Source organism: Lithobates pipiens, unplaced genomic scaffold, assembly GCF_037356315.1.
Source record: "Lithobates pipiens isolate NorthernLeopardFrog02 unplaced genomic scaffold, aLitPip1_a1.2 Scaffold_18, whole genome shotgun sequence".
Lineage (NCBI taxonomy): Eukaryota > Metazoa > Chordata > Amphibia > Anura > Ranidae > Lithobates > Lithobates pipiens.
In genome coordinates, this window is record NW_027507758.1 from 303,432,389 (window position 1) to 303,449,394 (window position 17,006).

Consider the following 17,006-nt stretch of genomic DNA (forward strand, 5'->3'; position numbering starts at 1 on the left):
GAACATGAGGATTGCTCGTACTATTGTTATTAATATTGTCTAATGTTGTATAAAAAGCTGGACGAAAGAATGGAAAGAATGCTCCATTGTCTCTGGAAAAGGAACTGATGTGGGAAAACATGTTACTATGAAGACTGAGTTACATCCTCAAGCCAGCTGTCACGGTCAAATAACGAGGCGATGGCAAAGGGAAATATTCTGTAAAACGCCCAGTGCTTGCAGAGTATTAAACATTCCCCAGTGTGGTGGTAGGCAAGGGTCATCATCATCATCACCATCACTCCTATTCACGTTGTAGCCCAGGCACTGTATACAAGTCAGCCGCACACTCTTCAGACATATCCATGGATGGTGCTCTATAAGGTGGCTTCCAGTAATGACGAGTGACAATGAGGAGCTGATGTACAAGTAACATTACTCCATATTGCTATGTTACTTGACAGCATGATTACTTATGTTATATATGATTTATAGGAGACAATGGCTTTTTTTCCCCACATTTCCCAATCAGTTAAACAGCTGTAGTTGGAAGTTGAAGGAGTAGACACATATGCTGTAGCTAGCAAGTGATTGCTTTAATGGATGAGTGACATTGTGTCACGCCATCATTACAAAAAAACATATTTAACCAGTGCATTGCTTCTATTGTGATACACTGGTTCTGTTCATACTGTGCAGAGCCATTCATGCAGGGCTATACAGACATGTGTCTGTGCTTCCAAAGAAACCAGTCTTCGTAGAGACAGTTTCTATGAGCAACGTGCCTCAAGCATCACCTTATAAGCAGATGAAGGCAAAGTAGAAGGCCACTATAAACACAAAACATTAGCCGATCAATGTGTTCTGCAAGACCTCAATCATTTATTATAGGTGCCACTTAACCATCATTAAGTGACCATGAACAATGAAGCACTATACACACTCAACCTTACCCCCCAAAAAGAACTTATTTTTTCATCATATGGACCGGATGGGTCTACATTTCAGGAATAACTAGATTAGGGTTGCCACCTCATCCTTTTAAACCCCAAAATATATGAATTAGGTTCTGAGGCTAACTTAATGAAGATAAGGCACCAAGTGAATTTAATTACCACTGTAATCAGCCACAGAACCCATGTAATCAATATGTGTTTGGGTTTAAGAGGATGAGGTGGCAACCCTAAACTAGAACCAGCTTGTACCATTGAAAAGGAAGCTAAGCGTTGGCTTTAACAAGATGCCCTTCCCATAAGTGCTCTTCTTTTTTTTTTTTTTTTTTTTCATCAGCACCTGTTTGATGGCATAGCTCTGCCTAGTTCTACTTGGATAAAGTTTTCTCCGACTTTTAAAGAAAAATGGATTGGCTGGCAGGATTGAAGGTTTAACCCTTAACTGAGAATGCCAAAGGTAGACGCACTTTAACACACAATTGTTTCTCAAGGATGAGTAACACAGCTCGCTATGGGCAAGAAGTATAGGATCAAGCATGGTGCCTCTTTCTCCAACTATAAGGTTGTGACATTTCTCATCCCCACAAGTCTTGATAAGTACATATCGCTTAGTAAATTGCGCCTATGACTACTTATTAGTAAATTGCGCCTATGACTTAGTAAATTGTGCCTATGACTACTTATTAGTAAATTGCGCCTATGACTTAGTAAATTGTGCCTATGACTACTTATTAGTAAATTGCGCCTATGACTTAGTAAATTGCACCTATGACTACTTATTAGAAGAGATTATTAAAACAAAATAAAAGGCTGTTGATGTAATCTAGTCCAAATAAACAAAATACTGGGAAAAGAAAAAAAAAAACGCTTGCATGGGCTTTGAAAGAAATACTATTGTTGACATTTTTATGTGAATGCTGACTAGTAACTCCCCTCCTTCAGACATTCAATACACAGTTGCTTGTAAAAAAAAAAAAAAAAAAAAACACAGGAAAGGGGATGACTAACATGCTACAATAGACACACATCTTAAATGAATGGTGCTAAAGCTACAATGACACATTCCTATTATATATCCATCATTATCACACTGCTGTTCCATCCAATGGACTGCAGTGACAATAATCCATTTCTGCAGGCACAGTAGATGTAGGAGAGTGTGTGTGTGTGTATGTGTGTGTGTGTGTGTGTGTTATTTCCCTATCACAGGGACCTGCACACAATAAGCCCACCTTAGACATGAAGCATCCTTGGCATGGCAAAGTAAAAAAAAAAAAAAAGCAAATCTCTTACCGAATCGCAAAACGTGTGTTGTCCCTTGAGTATAGCCAATCCAAAACAAGCAAGCGGCCAGTGTTAGGTGGCACCTGAAGAACGGATGAGTTAGAAAAAGGCAAATATTCTTCATGGTTCCAGCGTACATCCGCGTTTTATTTTTTATTTCTTTGTATTGTTTCCCCCTCCACCTTCTCTATATAGAGCGTTGAGGTTTTCCTCCAAAAAAAGAAAAAGGTAGAAGAATGAGAAAGGAGACACAGACTTGGGTGATGGCCCTCAGACAACGATCACGGCATGGTCACACATAGACAACAGCGAGGAGGGATCCGCTTCCCAAACCCATTAGCAATCCCTGCATGTTCTTCATTCACTGCGCCAAGGAGCAACCTTCAACTGCAAGGAATGGTGGGACATCCATGTTAGTCAGAGGGGGGAGAATCCTTGAGAAATCCAAACGCCTATGTCCATCCCGGTGAGCCTGGAAGGGATGGAAGAAGAGGGAGGGAGGGAGGGAAAGGCAATCAATAGATAATCCAGCTCGGAAGAGAGAGAGAGAGAATAAAATCGCTGAGCTATAGTAGCAGAGGGGCGAAGTGTGTGTGTAGGAGCGATTTAGTGATGGGAAAAGTGCTTTGCTGCTCTCCCTTTCTGCTGCACTGCTGCACAGCTTCTGACGTGCAGCCAAGATTAAGTGAGAGAAATTGACATCGCTTCTCTCTCTTCTTCTTTTTTTTTAAAGCTGCCAGCCAGCCAGCGTTCAGCTACGGATCTGATTTCCCCCCGTGCTGCATGCCTTTCAGTCGTGCCCGACAACTACGGGGGCTGCTTGCGATCAGCCCCCTATATGGAAGATCAATACGTGCTGATCGCTCGGTGACTGTGGCTGCTGCTGCTGCTGCTGCTGCTGATGATGAGGCTGGAACTTTGAGATGTGTGGGTTCCAAGGTTTCCAACTTATCGCTGGCTTTAACTCTTTCCTGGAAGAAGGGCTATGTTACTACACGCGAAACGCTTCTGGCATCATTTCCATACACACTGGCTTAAAAAAAAAAAAAAAACGCTGCTTCTACAGGAGTTTTGTGTTCTGCCTGTAGAAGCCTCTCAGTGTGGAGCAGAACGTTTGAGGGTTTAAATCCAGTGTGCATGGAACCTGAAGTGCGCCTTTAGTAAATCAACCCCACCTATGGGGGTCAGGGCCATCCTTAATACTGATTGGACCCTAGGCAAAACTTTTCTTCCCCCCCCCCCCCCCCTCCATGCAGTTTCACTCTCCACCTGCTATGAGACATACAATAAATAGCAGCTAGACTCAAAATCAGTTTACTGAATCAGATCAGCCAGCTATTGCGATTGGTTGCCAGAGGTTACAGTCAGGGGCGTCTTTAGGCAGGGTAAAAGGAGCAGCTGCCCTGGGCCCTGTCATTGTTGTGGGGCCCAAAACAGCTGCCTTATACTTGCCAACTATCCAGGTTTAAATTCCCCTGTCCCTTGAAGTTTTAGTCCTGTGCTGTGTCCCGATATCTCAGTGTGAAGTGCTGGTACTAATGCTGCCCAGCTCTGCCCTGTTGATGTGTACAGATGACTCACATGCAGACCCTCTGTTTTTTTTTGTAAATAACCGACATTCATGTGTAAATAGCAGCTGCAATACTAAGTAAATAGCTGCGGTCGGTGGCATTGATATGTAAATAAAGGCGACGTTCATATGTGTATCATGCTCCCCTGCAGTGAGGAGATGTGCTGTAACCTCTAGAAACTAATCAGTGAGCCGCAATGTGTGGTGTAACCTCTAGCAACTAGTCAGTAAGCACTAATGATATGCTGTAACTGCTGGCAACCAATCAAAATTGCTGCCACATCTGATACAGTAAACTGATTTTAAGTCCAGCTGCTATTTATTGTTTGTCTCAGAGCAGGTGGAGAGTGAAATTGCCTGGGGGGGGGGGGCAAGAAAATGTTTGCCCAGGGCCCAATCGATATTAAAGACGGCCCTGGTTACAGTGTATCATTACCGCTCACTGACTGGTTGCTAGAGGTTACAGAACACACTACAGCTAATTTGTAAGTTGCTAGAGGTTACAGCACGATTTCTGCTTGTTGATTGGTTGCTAGAGATTACTGTGGATATGACCTCACGGGGGCATGATATACATATCAAAGCCGCTGGCCGCCTCTATTTACGTATGAATGCCGGTAATTTACATGTAAATACAGTGTCTGCAGGTGCGTCATCTGCACATAACAATAGGGCAGAGCTGGGCAGCATTAGTAGCAGCACTTCACACTGAAATATTGGGACACAGCACAGGACTAAAACCTCAAGGGACAAGGGAATCTAAACCAGGATAGTTGGCAAGTATGAAGCAGCTGCTTTGGGCCCCACAACAATGGCAGGGCCCAGGGCAGCTGTCCCTATTGCCCTGCCTTAAAACGGCCCTGTATGGGGTTGATTTACTAAAGGCAAATAGTACACTTCAGGTTCCATGCACACTGGACTTAAAGAGGAAGTAAACCCTGATGGTTTTAATTCCTCTTTGATTCCCTGCATAGGTAAAGCATAATGGACTACTATGCATTGCATCCAATTCGCATAGGTGTGAACCCAGCCTCAAAAGTGCACAGTCCATTTGCCTTTAGTAAATCGACCCCTATGTGTCCATGCACATTAAGATGATTACAGGCATATTTTGGAGCTGAACATTTAGAGGCAGGAAAAAAACCCCTTCTGGTTTGCGTTTCTGATTGGAGCTTACTAGCAGAAAAAAAACTAAAAACGAATTGAAACTTTGTACAAAAAAAAAATTCTATATGAGCGTTTTTTTTCTGACAAGTGAACTGGAGTTTTTTTAAGCCCAGAGTGCATGGCATCAGCAGAAAAGGAGTAGCATTTTGCAAGCGATCTAAACTTTAACCCAGTGTTTCTCAACCTTTTTTCAGTCAAGGCAACCCTTTAAAATTATAGAAAATTTCAATGCACCCTCTCAAATTATGGACTATCTCAAGGCATCCTCTAAAATTATGGACAATCTCAAGACACCCTCTAAACGTATAGACAGTCTCAAGGCACCCTTTAAAATTATGAACAATTTCAAGGCACCCTCTAAATTTATAGACAATTTGAAGGCACCCTCTAAAATTATAGACAACCTCAAGACACCCTCTAAACGTATGGACAGTCTCAAGGTACCCTCTAAAATTATGAACAAATCCCAAGGCACCCTTTAAAATTATGGACAGACTCAAGGCACCCTTTAAAATTATGGACAACCTCAAGGCACCCTCTAAAATGATGGAGAGTCTGAAGGCACATTTTAAAATTATGGACAGTCTCAAGGCACCCTCTAAAATTACAGACAGGCTTAAGGCACCCTCTAAATTTATAGACAATCTGAAGGCACCCTATAAAATTATGGACAATCTGAAGGCACCCTCTAAAATTATGGACAATCTCAAGGCACCCTCTAAAATGATGGACAGTCTCAAGGCACCCTCTAAAATTAGGTACAGTCTCAAAGCACCCTCTAAAATGATGGACAGTCTCAAAGCACCCTCTAAAATTATGTACAGTCTAAATGCACCCTCTATAATTATGGATAGTCTCAAGGCATCCTTTTAAATTATGAACGATCTCAGGGCACCTTCTAAAATTATGGACAGTCTAAAGGCACCCTCTAAAATTATGGACAGGCTTAAGGCACCCTCTAAATTTATAGACAATCTGAAAGCACCCTCTAAAATGATGGACAATCTCAAGGCACCCTCTAAAATGATGGACAGTCTCAAGGCACCCTCTAAAATTATGAACGGTCTCAAGGCACCCTCTAAAATGATGGACAGTCTCAAGGCACCCTCTAAAATTATGGACAGTCTCAATGCACCCTATACAATTATGGATAGTCTCAAGGCACCCTTTTAAATTATGAACAATCTCAGGGCACTTTCTAAAATTATGAACAGTCTAAAGGCACCCTCTAAAATTATGGACAGGCTTAAGGCACACTCTAAATTTATAGACAATCTGAAAGTACCCTCTAAAATTATGGACAATCTTAAGGCACCCTCTAAAATGATGGACAATCTCAAGGCAGCCTCTAAAATTCTGGACAGTCTAAATGTACCCTCTATAATTATGGATAGTCTCAAGGCATCCTTTTAAATTATGAACGATCTCAGGGCACCTTCTAAAATTATGGACAGTCTAAAGGCACCCTCTAAAATTATGGACAGGCTTAAGGCACCCTCTAAATTTATAGACAATCTGAAAGCACCCTCTAAAATGATGGACAATCTCAAGGCACCCTCTAAAATGATGGACAGTCTCAAGGCACCCTCTAAAATTATGAACGGTCTCAAGGCACCCTCTAAAATTATGGACAGTCTCAATGCACCCTATACAATTATGGATAGTCTCAAGGCACCCTTTTAAATTATGAACAATCTCAGGGCACTTTCTAAAATTATGGACAGGCTTAAGGCACACTCTAAATTTATAGACAATCTGAAAGTACCCTCTAAAATTATGGACAATCTCAAGGCACCCTCTAAAATGATGGACAATCTCAAGGCAGCCTCTAAAATTCTGGACAATCTTAAGGCACCCTCTAAAATTATGGAAATCTCAAGGAACCTCTAAAATTATGGACAGTCTCAAGGCACCCCCATTCTAAAATGCAAAAAAATGATTCTAGTACATCAACAGCCACACACGCCGGGCACCCAAACTTAGAGGTGATTTATTCTTCCAAATCCAATACACTTTTCTAATGTTTCTTTTCTGCCTCAGTTTTTCTCCATCACTCAGCTAATGTGACTCAAGCGCTGACATAGAAGGCAGGGTAGGGTCATTGTTAGGACACCAATGGCTAGAAGGTCATTTTAGTGCACAGTGGAAAACTTGTGGCTTTCTGTAACTAAAAGGCAGGTTTCATCCCTCTGCTGGCTTGTATACAATTGTGGGGCAATTTTTGGGCATTTGCCAAGGCACCCCTGAAGATACATCAGGGCACTCCAGAGTGCCTGGGCACTCTGGTTGAAAAGGCTGCTTTAACTCACTGGCATGTGTTACACCTACACTTTGGGGGTTATTTATGAAAGGCAAATCCACTTTGCACTGAAAATGCACTTGGAAGTGCAGTTGCTCTAAATCTAAGGGGTAGATCTGAAATGAGGGGAAGCTCTGCTGATTTTATCATCCAATCACATGCAAGCTAAAATGCTGTTTTTTTTATTTTTCTCGCATGCCCACCTCGGATCTACAGCGACTTTACTTTCAAATGCACTTGCAGTACAAAGTGGATTTTCCTTTAGTAAATAACCCCCTTTATACCTTATGAAAAAAAAAAGAACTGACATGGGGATTAACATTTGGAACACAGCTAATGCAGCAATTGCCTTTATTATGTGTGCAAATTGCCCTTCCTCTTAGTAAAGAGCGACTGATGGGGATGGGAAAGTGGGATTTAACTTTGAAATGCCTCCCACAGCATGTCACATAACAATACTGATAGTGGAAAAGGTTACTCCATCCAATCATAGAAGTGATGATCATTTTATATTATGGAATTTCGAATGCACTCCCCCCTCCAAATAAAATGATATTTTCAGAAAAAAAAAAAGTCTGTGTTTTGTGAAATATGGATTGCTCTATAGGTTTCCAAAATGAATCAGAATATATTTACTGAAGACAAATAGTTTGTCGATATCAATAGCCCATTCTGAAATTATTCAGCATCATTGCCCTTCCAAATGGAGGCATAAATGCAGTGTCAAAGTAAGTATCACAAATGGCTGGGGCTGATATCTGGAAGGCAATTGTGTGATATGCTGTGGCTGGAGCAGACTCTCTATGAGAATAGCTTATACAAAAATCAAGGAGCTAGCGACTCCTTCAGTTTGTATATACATGCATAGATCTTTTTTTCTTTAAACACACAACAGATACTTTCAAATTAAAAATGCTAAGCTCTGTTATTTACCCCTAGATGCTAACATAGGATGACTGGCTTTAAAGATGTGTTAAGAGCCTAGCCAGGGTTTAGAAGAAATCCCATGTTTAAAAAGTAGGTGCAGAGCTCTTGTTGATTACCAGCACCAGGCACGTGTAGTAAACACCAGCAGAGCAATATTACTGTCATGGAGATCAAATGCAAGTAGAATATTATCCCCTATGTTTTCGGGCTCTCAGTTTTGCCTAAATATAGCCACTTCAATTTAGTATTCCAGCAGTGCCTACACGGGAGTGCATGCATCGTCGGAAAACATCTTATAATAAAGCTTGTCACAGTATCCCCCAGAGGACAATGCATATTCCACTTGAAAGGCAGCTGGTCTAAAATCTGGTTATCTAGCCATATTGTAGAAGTACACATTGGCTGGTCATTTAAGAGACAGATTGTGGCTGACCATATTGACAATGATGTGCTGTATTATTGAAGAAGGATATGGGGCAGCAGTTATTGATTGGGATGTTTCAGCACCAAAGGATTGTGCCATAATCATGCCTGGTTTAAACGTCTTGTACTGCTGGTGAGGAATATGAGGCAGAAGCTATTGAGTAGGATGTTAATGGACTAAGATCAGAACCACAATAATGCCTGGTTTAATACCTTGATGATTACAGGCATACCCCACTTTTAAGTACACAATGGGGTTTATTTACTAAAGCTAGAAAGTGCAAAATCACGCTCACTTCTGCATAGAAACCAAGGGGAGTGCCACACTAGTAATTGATTTAACTCTTGCAGTACTGGCACCATTAGTATTTGATTTGACCTGCATGAGGAATAATGTCCCTGCTGTTATTGTGTACTATTATTCAGTACTAAGGAAGGTAGCATTGTTGGCTTCTTGCAGTATTAATGGGATACATAGAACAGGTCAGCACCTGGGACAGCACAGTGCTAGCACATAATGTGACTCCTTGTAGTACTGATGGCACATATGGGACTCTTGTTGCTGTGTTTCCCTGTTTCAGCACCAATGGAGTTAACATGATTTGACCACTTGTAGTACTGATGGGGTTATGAGCAGAGTATGGTGCTAGGACATAATGTGACTCCTTGTAGGACTGTTGTTACTGTGTTGTCCTGTTTTAGTAACAAGGGAAGTAACATGATTTGGCTGCTTGTAGTACTAATGGGGTTATGGACAGAGTATGGTGCTAGGACATGATGTGACTCCTTGTAGTACTTATGACAAATATGGGACTGTTGTTGCTGTGTTGTCTAATTTCAGGACCAAGGGAAGTAACAAGATTTGGCTGTTTGTATTACTGATGGTGTTAAGGACAGAGTATGGCACTAGGACATAATTTGACCCCTTGTATTACTGATAACACATATAGGACTGTTGTTACTGTGTTGTCCTTTTTCAGCACCAAGGGAAGTAACATGATTTGGCTGCTTGTAGTACTGATGGATTTATGGACAGTGTATAGTGCTAGGACATAATGTGACTTCTTGTAATACTTATGACACATATGGGACTACTGTTACTATGTTGTCTTATTTCAGCACCAAGGGAAGTAACATGATTTAGCTGCTTGTAGTACTGATTAGGTTATTGACAGAGTATGGTGTTAAGACATAATTTGACTCCTTGTAGCACTGATGACACATATGGGACTGTTATAACTGTATTGTCCTGTTTGGGCACCAAGATAAGTAGCATCATTTGGCTGCTTGTAGTACTGATGCGGTTATGGACAGAGTATGGCGCTAAGACCTAATTTGCCTCCTTGTAGCACTGATGACAAATATGGGACTGTTATTACTGTGTTGTCCTATTTGGGCACCAAGATAAGTAGCATGATTTGGCTGCTTGTAGTACTGATGGGGTTATGGACAGAGTATGGTGTTAGGACATAATTTGATCCTTGTAGCACTGATGAGAAAAATGAAATTGCTGCTATTATGTATCACGTTTTAGCATCAGGGAGAGTAACATGACTTGGCATATACGAATAAAGGACATGGGGCAGTAGGTATTTATTCATTTCAGCACCAAGTGTACGGTGCTAGAACATAATAGGACTCTGTGTAATACTGGTGAGGAAAATAGGCCTACTGTTTTTTTAGCATGTTTCAGCATCACAGAGAATAGTTTCATTTGTATCCGAGTGGTACCGATAAGATACATAAGACTATAGTTATTGCATGTGCCATTTCAGCACCAAGGACAGTACAATTGTAGCATATGATTTGACGGGTATTAGTAGTGCTGTAATGGTGTGCGTCGTTTCAGCACCTTGGAGAGCAACGTACTAGTAAATCATCTGGCTTATGAGTCATGATTGCAGGTTATATCTGTGGACCCAATCACCTCCACTACTAGATCTTCCGCACCCCTAGGGTCCAGATCCAAACCCCATTGCTACATATATTAGATCGTTGCTAAAACTACACTGATACCAGCACTCTTTTTTTGTGTGTGTGTTTGTGTGTGTGTGTAGGCCTGCAGCAATACGCTTAGATCCTGAACCTCGCACCGAAACAATTGAAAAAGGACACTTTGCACCATATGTTTACCTCAACAAAACCCACTGAACACCAGCCTGGAACTTATCTGACATGTACTGACGTGCGTTAGGTTGATTTATTACACCACAGAACTGAAGGCGCTGCTTTGAGAATAGCAAAAAAATGTGTTTTCCTTTGCATTGCAGCAAGCTTATCTCAGAATTGATATGCTATATTGTGAGAAGGTATCTTTTATTACCTTGGCTTCCAAATGTGAAATATGTTTTGAGAGTGAGTGTTGCTGATGTGCTTAGAGAGGGGCCTATGTATTTAAATATCTGAGCTCAGGGAAACTACTTGAGATCGCTGTAAAATCAATAAACAGACTATTTGGTTGCATTTTTTGTCCAAGCCTGTTAATGTCAGAATCCAATGTTTTGAAGTTTGTATCATTCTTTTAAATGTCTACATAGTAGCCAAGTTCTTGCGTGTCTGAAAATGCTTCAGCTGCATATAGGTTACACTTAATTATGAAATCAAAGGTTTGTGGCTTTATTTATGTGCTGATGTTATTTTTCAGATGTCCTTTGTGGATTATTAAAGACCTTGCTTCTCATGCTGATATAAGGTTAAACTGGTATATTTTTTTTTTCCCAGCAATAAATGGCAAGTACTGGAGACCTTACCAGCAATAAAATGATAAATTGCACTTTCGAAGAAGGCACGCAGCAATGAACACTGCAGTGATACACAAAACCAATACGAATTTATACTCTTCTCTATTCTCAATCTCATTACAATTAACACAAATATAAATGGATGCTATATATTATTGCAATGTGTGCATACATAACTAAGGTTTATTGGATAAGCCTAAAATCCCATTACCAGATTTTTTTTTAGGCTGGTAAGAGTAATGATCTTCAAAGGTGAATTATACTATGGGGGTTATTTACAAAAGGCAAATCCACTTTGCACTGAATATGCACTTGGAAGTGCAGTCGCTGTAAATCCTAGGTGGACATGCAAGGAAAATAAAAAAACAGCATTTTAGCTTGCACATGATTGGATGATAAAATCAGCAGAGCTTCCCCTCATTTCAGATCTACCCCTCAGATTTACAGTGACTGCACTTCCAAGTGCACTTGTAGTTTGCACTTGGAGTGCAAAGTGGATTGGCCTTTCGTAAATAACCCCCTATGTTTAAAGAAAGAGGTAATTTAAATGTAAAAAAGAGCATATTACTGGGTTAATGTTGCAGTGTTTATTATTATATATCTGCATGAGAGCAGCAGTATTTGTCTGGCCTGGCCTGACTCAATGCAAATGTTTTTGTGCAGTCTCAAGTCATGTGAAACACCAATAAAGCTCTTGGTAGCCAACTATTCATATGTTCCTTGTGTTCCTTGTGTTTAAGCTTTAGGTCAGTAGAAAAAAAATAAAAACGGTTGTTATTATTTTGCTTCAAAGTGATCATGTGCTCTATGCAGGCCACATAGATAAAAAGGCATAGCAAGTACCATAAGGTGTCTGCAGTTATCTTCCCTAGGTTCCATCCCTCCCCCATCTGCAACAGAAGAAACAACCTTTCTGGGCACAGGGTACATGTGTGCACATAGGTTCCTAATTACAAGCATACCTCACTTTTAAGTACACAATGGCTATTATTTACTAAAGCTGGAAAGTGCAAAATCAGGCTCGCTTCTGCTTAAAATCTAATGAGCTTCTAACCCCAGCTTGTTCAATTAAGCTTTGGTAATAAAACCTGGAAGCTCATTGGTTTCTATGCAGAAGCGAACCTGATTTTGCACTTTCCAGCTTTAGTAAATAAACCCCATTGTGTACTTAAAAGTGGGGTATGCCTGTAACCAGTTGATAGGCCTCAGCACTGTCATGTAAGTGTTGGGGAAAGCATGCGAAGGTATCAACTTTCAGAAAGATGGTCCTTGGGGAAAGAATGTGAAGGTATCAATTTTCAGAAAGATGGTCCTTGGGGAAAGCATGTGAAGGTATCATTTTTCAGAAAGATGGTCCTTGGGGAAAGCATGTGAAGGTATCAACTTTCAGAAAGATGGTCCTTGGTGAAAGAATGTGAAGGTAACAACTTTCAGAAAGATGGTCCTTGGGGAAAGCATGTGAAGGTATCAACTTTCAGAAAGATGGTCCTTGGGGAAAGCATGTGAAGGTATCAACTTTCAGAAAAATGGTCCTTGGGGAAAGCATGTGAAGGTATCAACTTTCAGAAAGATGGTCCTTGGGGAAAGCATGTGAAAGTATCAACTTTCAGAAAGATGGTCCTTGGGGAAAGCATGTGAAAGTATCAACTTTCAGAAAGATGGTCCTTGGGGAAAGCATGTGAAAGTATCAACTTTCAGAAAGATGGTCCTTGGGAAAAGCATGTGAAGGTATCAACTTTCAGACAGATGGTCCTTGCAAATAATTTTTAGGGGCACTAGCAGGTGATTGATATAGGGAAACATTGCAATGATGACAACAGCATGTATGGCCATTGCTTTGCCTAGTCTTAGCAAAGTACATATTTGCTTTGAGGCCAAAGCAGTAGCTTAAATAGTTAAAATAATAGATTTAAAAAAAAAAAACTATTATACTTGGGGATTGATTTCTTATTAATGCATTTAGTAGCAATTTCTGCCTCCTGCATGTCCCTCTGTATAGTCTTATTTATATAACCCTTGCAATGAATAGATTTTTATTCTATGTACTGTATAATATATTATATATATATATATATATATATATATATATTATGTATTATATTAAGACTGTACTCCCTCCTCCATTCTTTGTATAAGATATAATACAGTACTTCATAATGAAGACAAATCATTACCTGACTCAGCATTGCAAACACCTGAACCAAGCGCAAATCTTAAAACCCCAGGAACACAACATTTGTCAGTGTTCAGCATTGTTGTGCTTGTGTTTATGAATGCATTTCAAGGTATTTTTTTTTTTTTTACCACTGAATCTCATTAAGTTTCCATCATTTGCTCTGTTCTTTATCTAATTACTGTACTGATTTTTCCTGATTCCTGAGTGTCAAAATTGAAGAGATCTGATGTTGCAGTAATCAACATTGGGTATGGCAGATAATGAAGAGTAACAATGTATGTTAACATATCACGTTCTGTGTAAATGAGGGACTCTGACGCTTCAGTGAATGCACTACCTATAAAAGGGCTACCGTTTTCAGATTCTGTTCATTAAGCATGAGAACTGCTGATCAAATACTACAAGCTTTGATGAAAGCATAATATACTATTTGTGAAGAGCAGCCATTATTAACGGATGGTCAGGCATACACACATCACCCAGCTATCTCCATATCACTTGACTTAATGTAGGTGCCGATTTAACTAATCAACTATTATCTCTTCTGATTTATCAGATGGACAAAGGCCCTATATCCTGTCTACTAAATACACAGAGTCTGGGATTTCCCATGCTTCCTATTAGCTCACTGTATTTCTGATTTATGATCTGCCCCTACCAGGTTGATGATTAATGCCAGCTTAAAATGGTAATTAATGTTTCCCTGCAATCAAATCTGGAGTTTTATCCAATCAAAGATCCTTTCTTAGGACAGATTTACTGTTCTAGTCAATCCCAGATCTCTCTATCTTTTCTGTTTTCTAAAGAAATAAGAATTACCTGCCTTCTCAAACATGCATAGATTTGCTGCAAAGCTGCAGATGATTGTATTGTGTCATAAGGACATCATGTTACTAAAGCACTTCTGGAATATATGCAATGCTACATATGCAATGCTTATGATTCAAAGAGCTCATTCAGAAGGCAGATCAATGAGTAATAAGGGTATCTTCAAGTAGTGCAGATTAGGACAACCAAAGTTGGGTTTACTATGGGCAGAGCAGTTATAAGAGAATGTGTTGTCATGGGTATTGTAGTTTACACGTCCTCACTGTCATACGCACTGACAATTATAATAACAAAAAAACAGCCAAAGCAATATGATAATGTGCATGGCTGTACAAGGTACAATAACCTGAAGTAGCCAATCACATTTTATATAAGGTTGACATATGAATAGATCTTGGTTGCTATTGGAAACTGCACTATAACCATTGCTCCCTTCCCAATAATAATTAATAGAAAAAAACAAGCATGATATTATCTAACTAGTGATCCTACAATAGTACAACAACCTGAAGTAGCCAATTATATTTTAAGCTGGCATATGAATAGATCCTGGTGGCTATTGGAAACTGCTCTATTGCCATTGCTCCCTGGTTCCCAGTAATGATTAATTAAAAAAACAAGCATGATATTATCTAATACAGGCATACCCCACTTTTAAGTACACAATGGGGTTTATTTACTAAAGCCGGAAAGTGTAAAATCAGGCTCACTTCTACATAGAAACCAATGAGCTTCCAGGTTTTATTACCAAAGCTTAATTGAACAAGCTGGGGTTAGAAGCTCATTGGTTTCTATGCAGAAGTGAGCCTGATTTTGCATTTTCCAGCTTTAGTAAATAAACCCCATTATGTACTTAAAAGTGGGGTATGCCTGTATTGATATTATAGTTATATTATATTATACAATAGTACAATGGCCTGCAGTGGCTGATCACATTTTATATAAAGCTGATACATGAATAGATATTGGTTGCTATTGGAAACTGCACTATGGCCATTGCTCCCTTCCCAATAATGATTAATTAAAAAAACAAGCATGGTATTATCTAATTATTGATATTACAATAGTACAATAACCTGCAGTAGCTAATCACATTTTATAAACAGCTGGTACTTGAATAGATCTTGGTTGCTATTGAAAACTGCTCTATGGCCATTGCTCCCTTTCCAATAACAATTAATGGGAAAAAAACAAGCATGATATTATCTAACTATTGATATTACAATAGTACAATGACTTGCAGTAGCTGATCACATTTTATATAAAGCTGATGCATGAATAGATCTTGGTTGCTATTGGAAACTGCACTATGGCCATTGCTCCCTTTCCAGTAACGAATAATAATAAAAAACAAAACAAAAAACAAGCATGATATTATCCATCCAAAATGTGACCTGCAGTAGCTGATCACATTTTATATAAAGCTGATACATGAATAGATCTTGCTTGCTACTGGAAACTGCACTATGGCCATTGATCCCTTTCCAATAATGATTATTATAAAAACAAGCATGATATTATCTAACTATTGATCCGCCAAGAGTACAATAACTTGAAGTAGCCAATCACATTTTATATAAGCCTGACATATGAACAGATCTGGGTTGCTATTGGAAACTGCACTATGGCCATTGATCCCTTTCCAATAATGAGTATTAGAAAAACAAGCATGATACTATCTAACGCTCGGTCCTACTAATTGACATCGCTGCATGGGCAATCTTGGAAAATGAATTGTCCTCGGATCTGAAACATTTTACAGATGATGGCACGACTAGTGGATGCCATGGATGAAATGCACACTTAACAAACTGTACGAGATTGTTTATGACAGCATTAAGAAGCCTCCGAGGAAGGAGTCACCTGTGTAGTGACAGGTAGTAATGGCATGCCAAGGCAAATGAAAGAGGGAAGGGAGGAGTCTAGTGGACAAGCCCGGCGACTCCCCCTAGTCTAGGGTGTCGGTAGTTCCACAGCTGGCTCAATGATCGGGTCGGGTGCCAATGTACAAGGATCATGGGTGAGAACTCTTACCTTGTCAAGGCGAGGTCAGCCCCGGGCAAGCTGGCTGCTTGATGAAAAGCGATCGCTGGCTGGGGAGGGTGGGACAGCTTGGCTTGGCTTAGACCTCAGCTATGGCAGTAACGCTGGAACAGAAATAGTCCTAAGAGCTGAATGACAGAGACACTCCCACTGTTAGTGCGAACGATGCCCAGCATTGCTCTCTACTTTCTTCCTCTATTACACGAGCACGCTACGGTATATGCATCAAACACAAACCCCTCTGATCACATACACCAGGATGCAGTTTAATGTACAGCATCAAGGTTTGTACAAAGAGTAGGCTCCCCATCTGTAAATATTCTCTGATATAGAGCAGACTCTGAATATGCAATGTACATTCACCTTGTATAAAGCAGAGAAAGTTGACTTAATGACTTACAAGCCTATTCCTATTGCTTTTATGTAAAGGGTAATATATGGCACTACACCTGAGATGCAGCTTCCAGTGCAATGAGAAAATCACTAGTTGATCGCTTTTACTGTTGCATCACTAACAAAGAAAAGATGCTATATGCTATTCATGATTTTAAATTTGCTTTACAAATCCAGCAAGATGGCACAGCTTTTAATTTAGCTAACATAAGTTTTTTTTTTT

The 17,006-nt window shown here is 39.9% G+C and overlaps 1 protein-coding gene across 2 annotated transcripts in view; it reads right to left on the reverse strand.

Annotated features, from left to right (window-relative positions):
- GRIK2 (glutamate ionotropic receptor kainate type subunit 2) overlaps window positions 1-16,487 on the reverse strand; it is a 984,426-nt gene extending 967,939 nt beyond the window's left edge. The window contains exons 1-2 of one of the 2 annotated variants that reach the window (XM_077487190.1): window positions 16,382-16,487; window positions 2,226-2,688 (exon numbers count right to left, since the gene is read on the reverse strand). In XM_077487190.1, the coding sequence (XP_077343316.1) occupies window positions 2,226-2,355 (130 nt within the window). In that variant the 5' untranslated portion in view covers window positions 2,356-2,688; window positions 16,382-16,487. Of the gene's footprint in view, window positions 1-2,225; window positions 3,080-16,381 lie in introns of those variants that run through there. The other variant, XM_077487191.1, reaches the window with a different exon arrangement.
- Window positions 16,488-17,006: the final 519 nt, after the last annotated feature.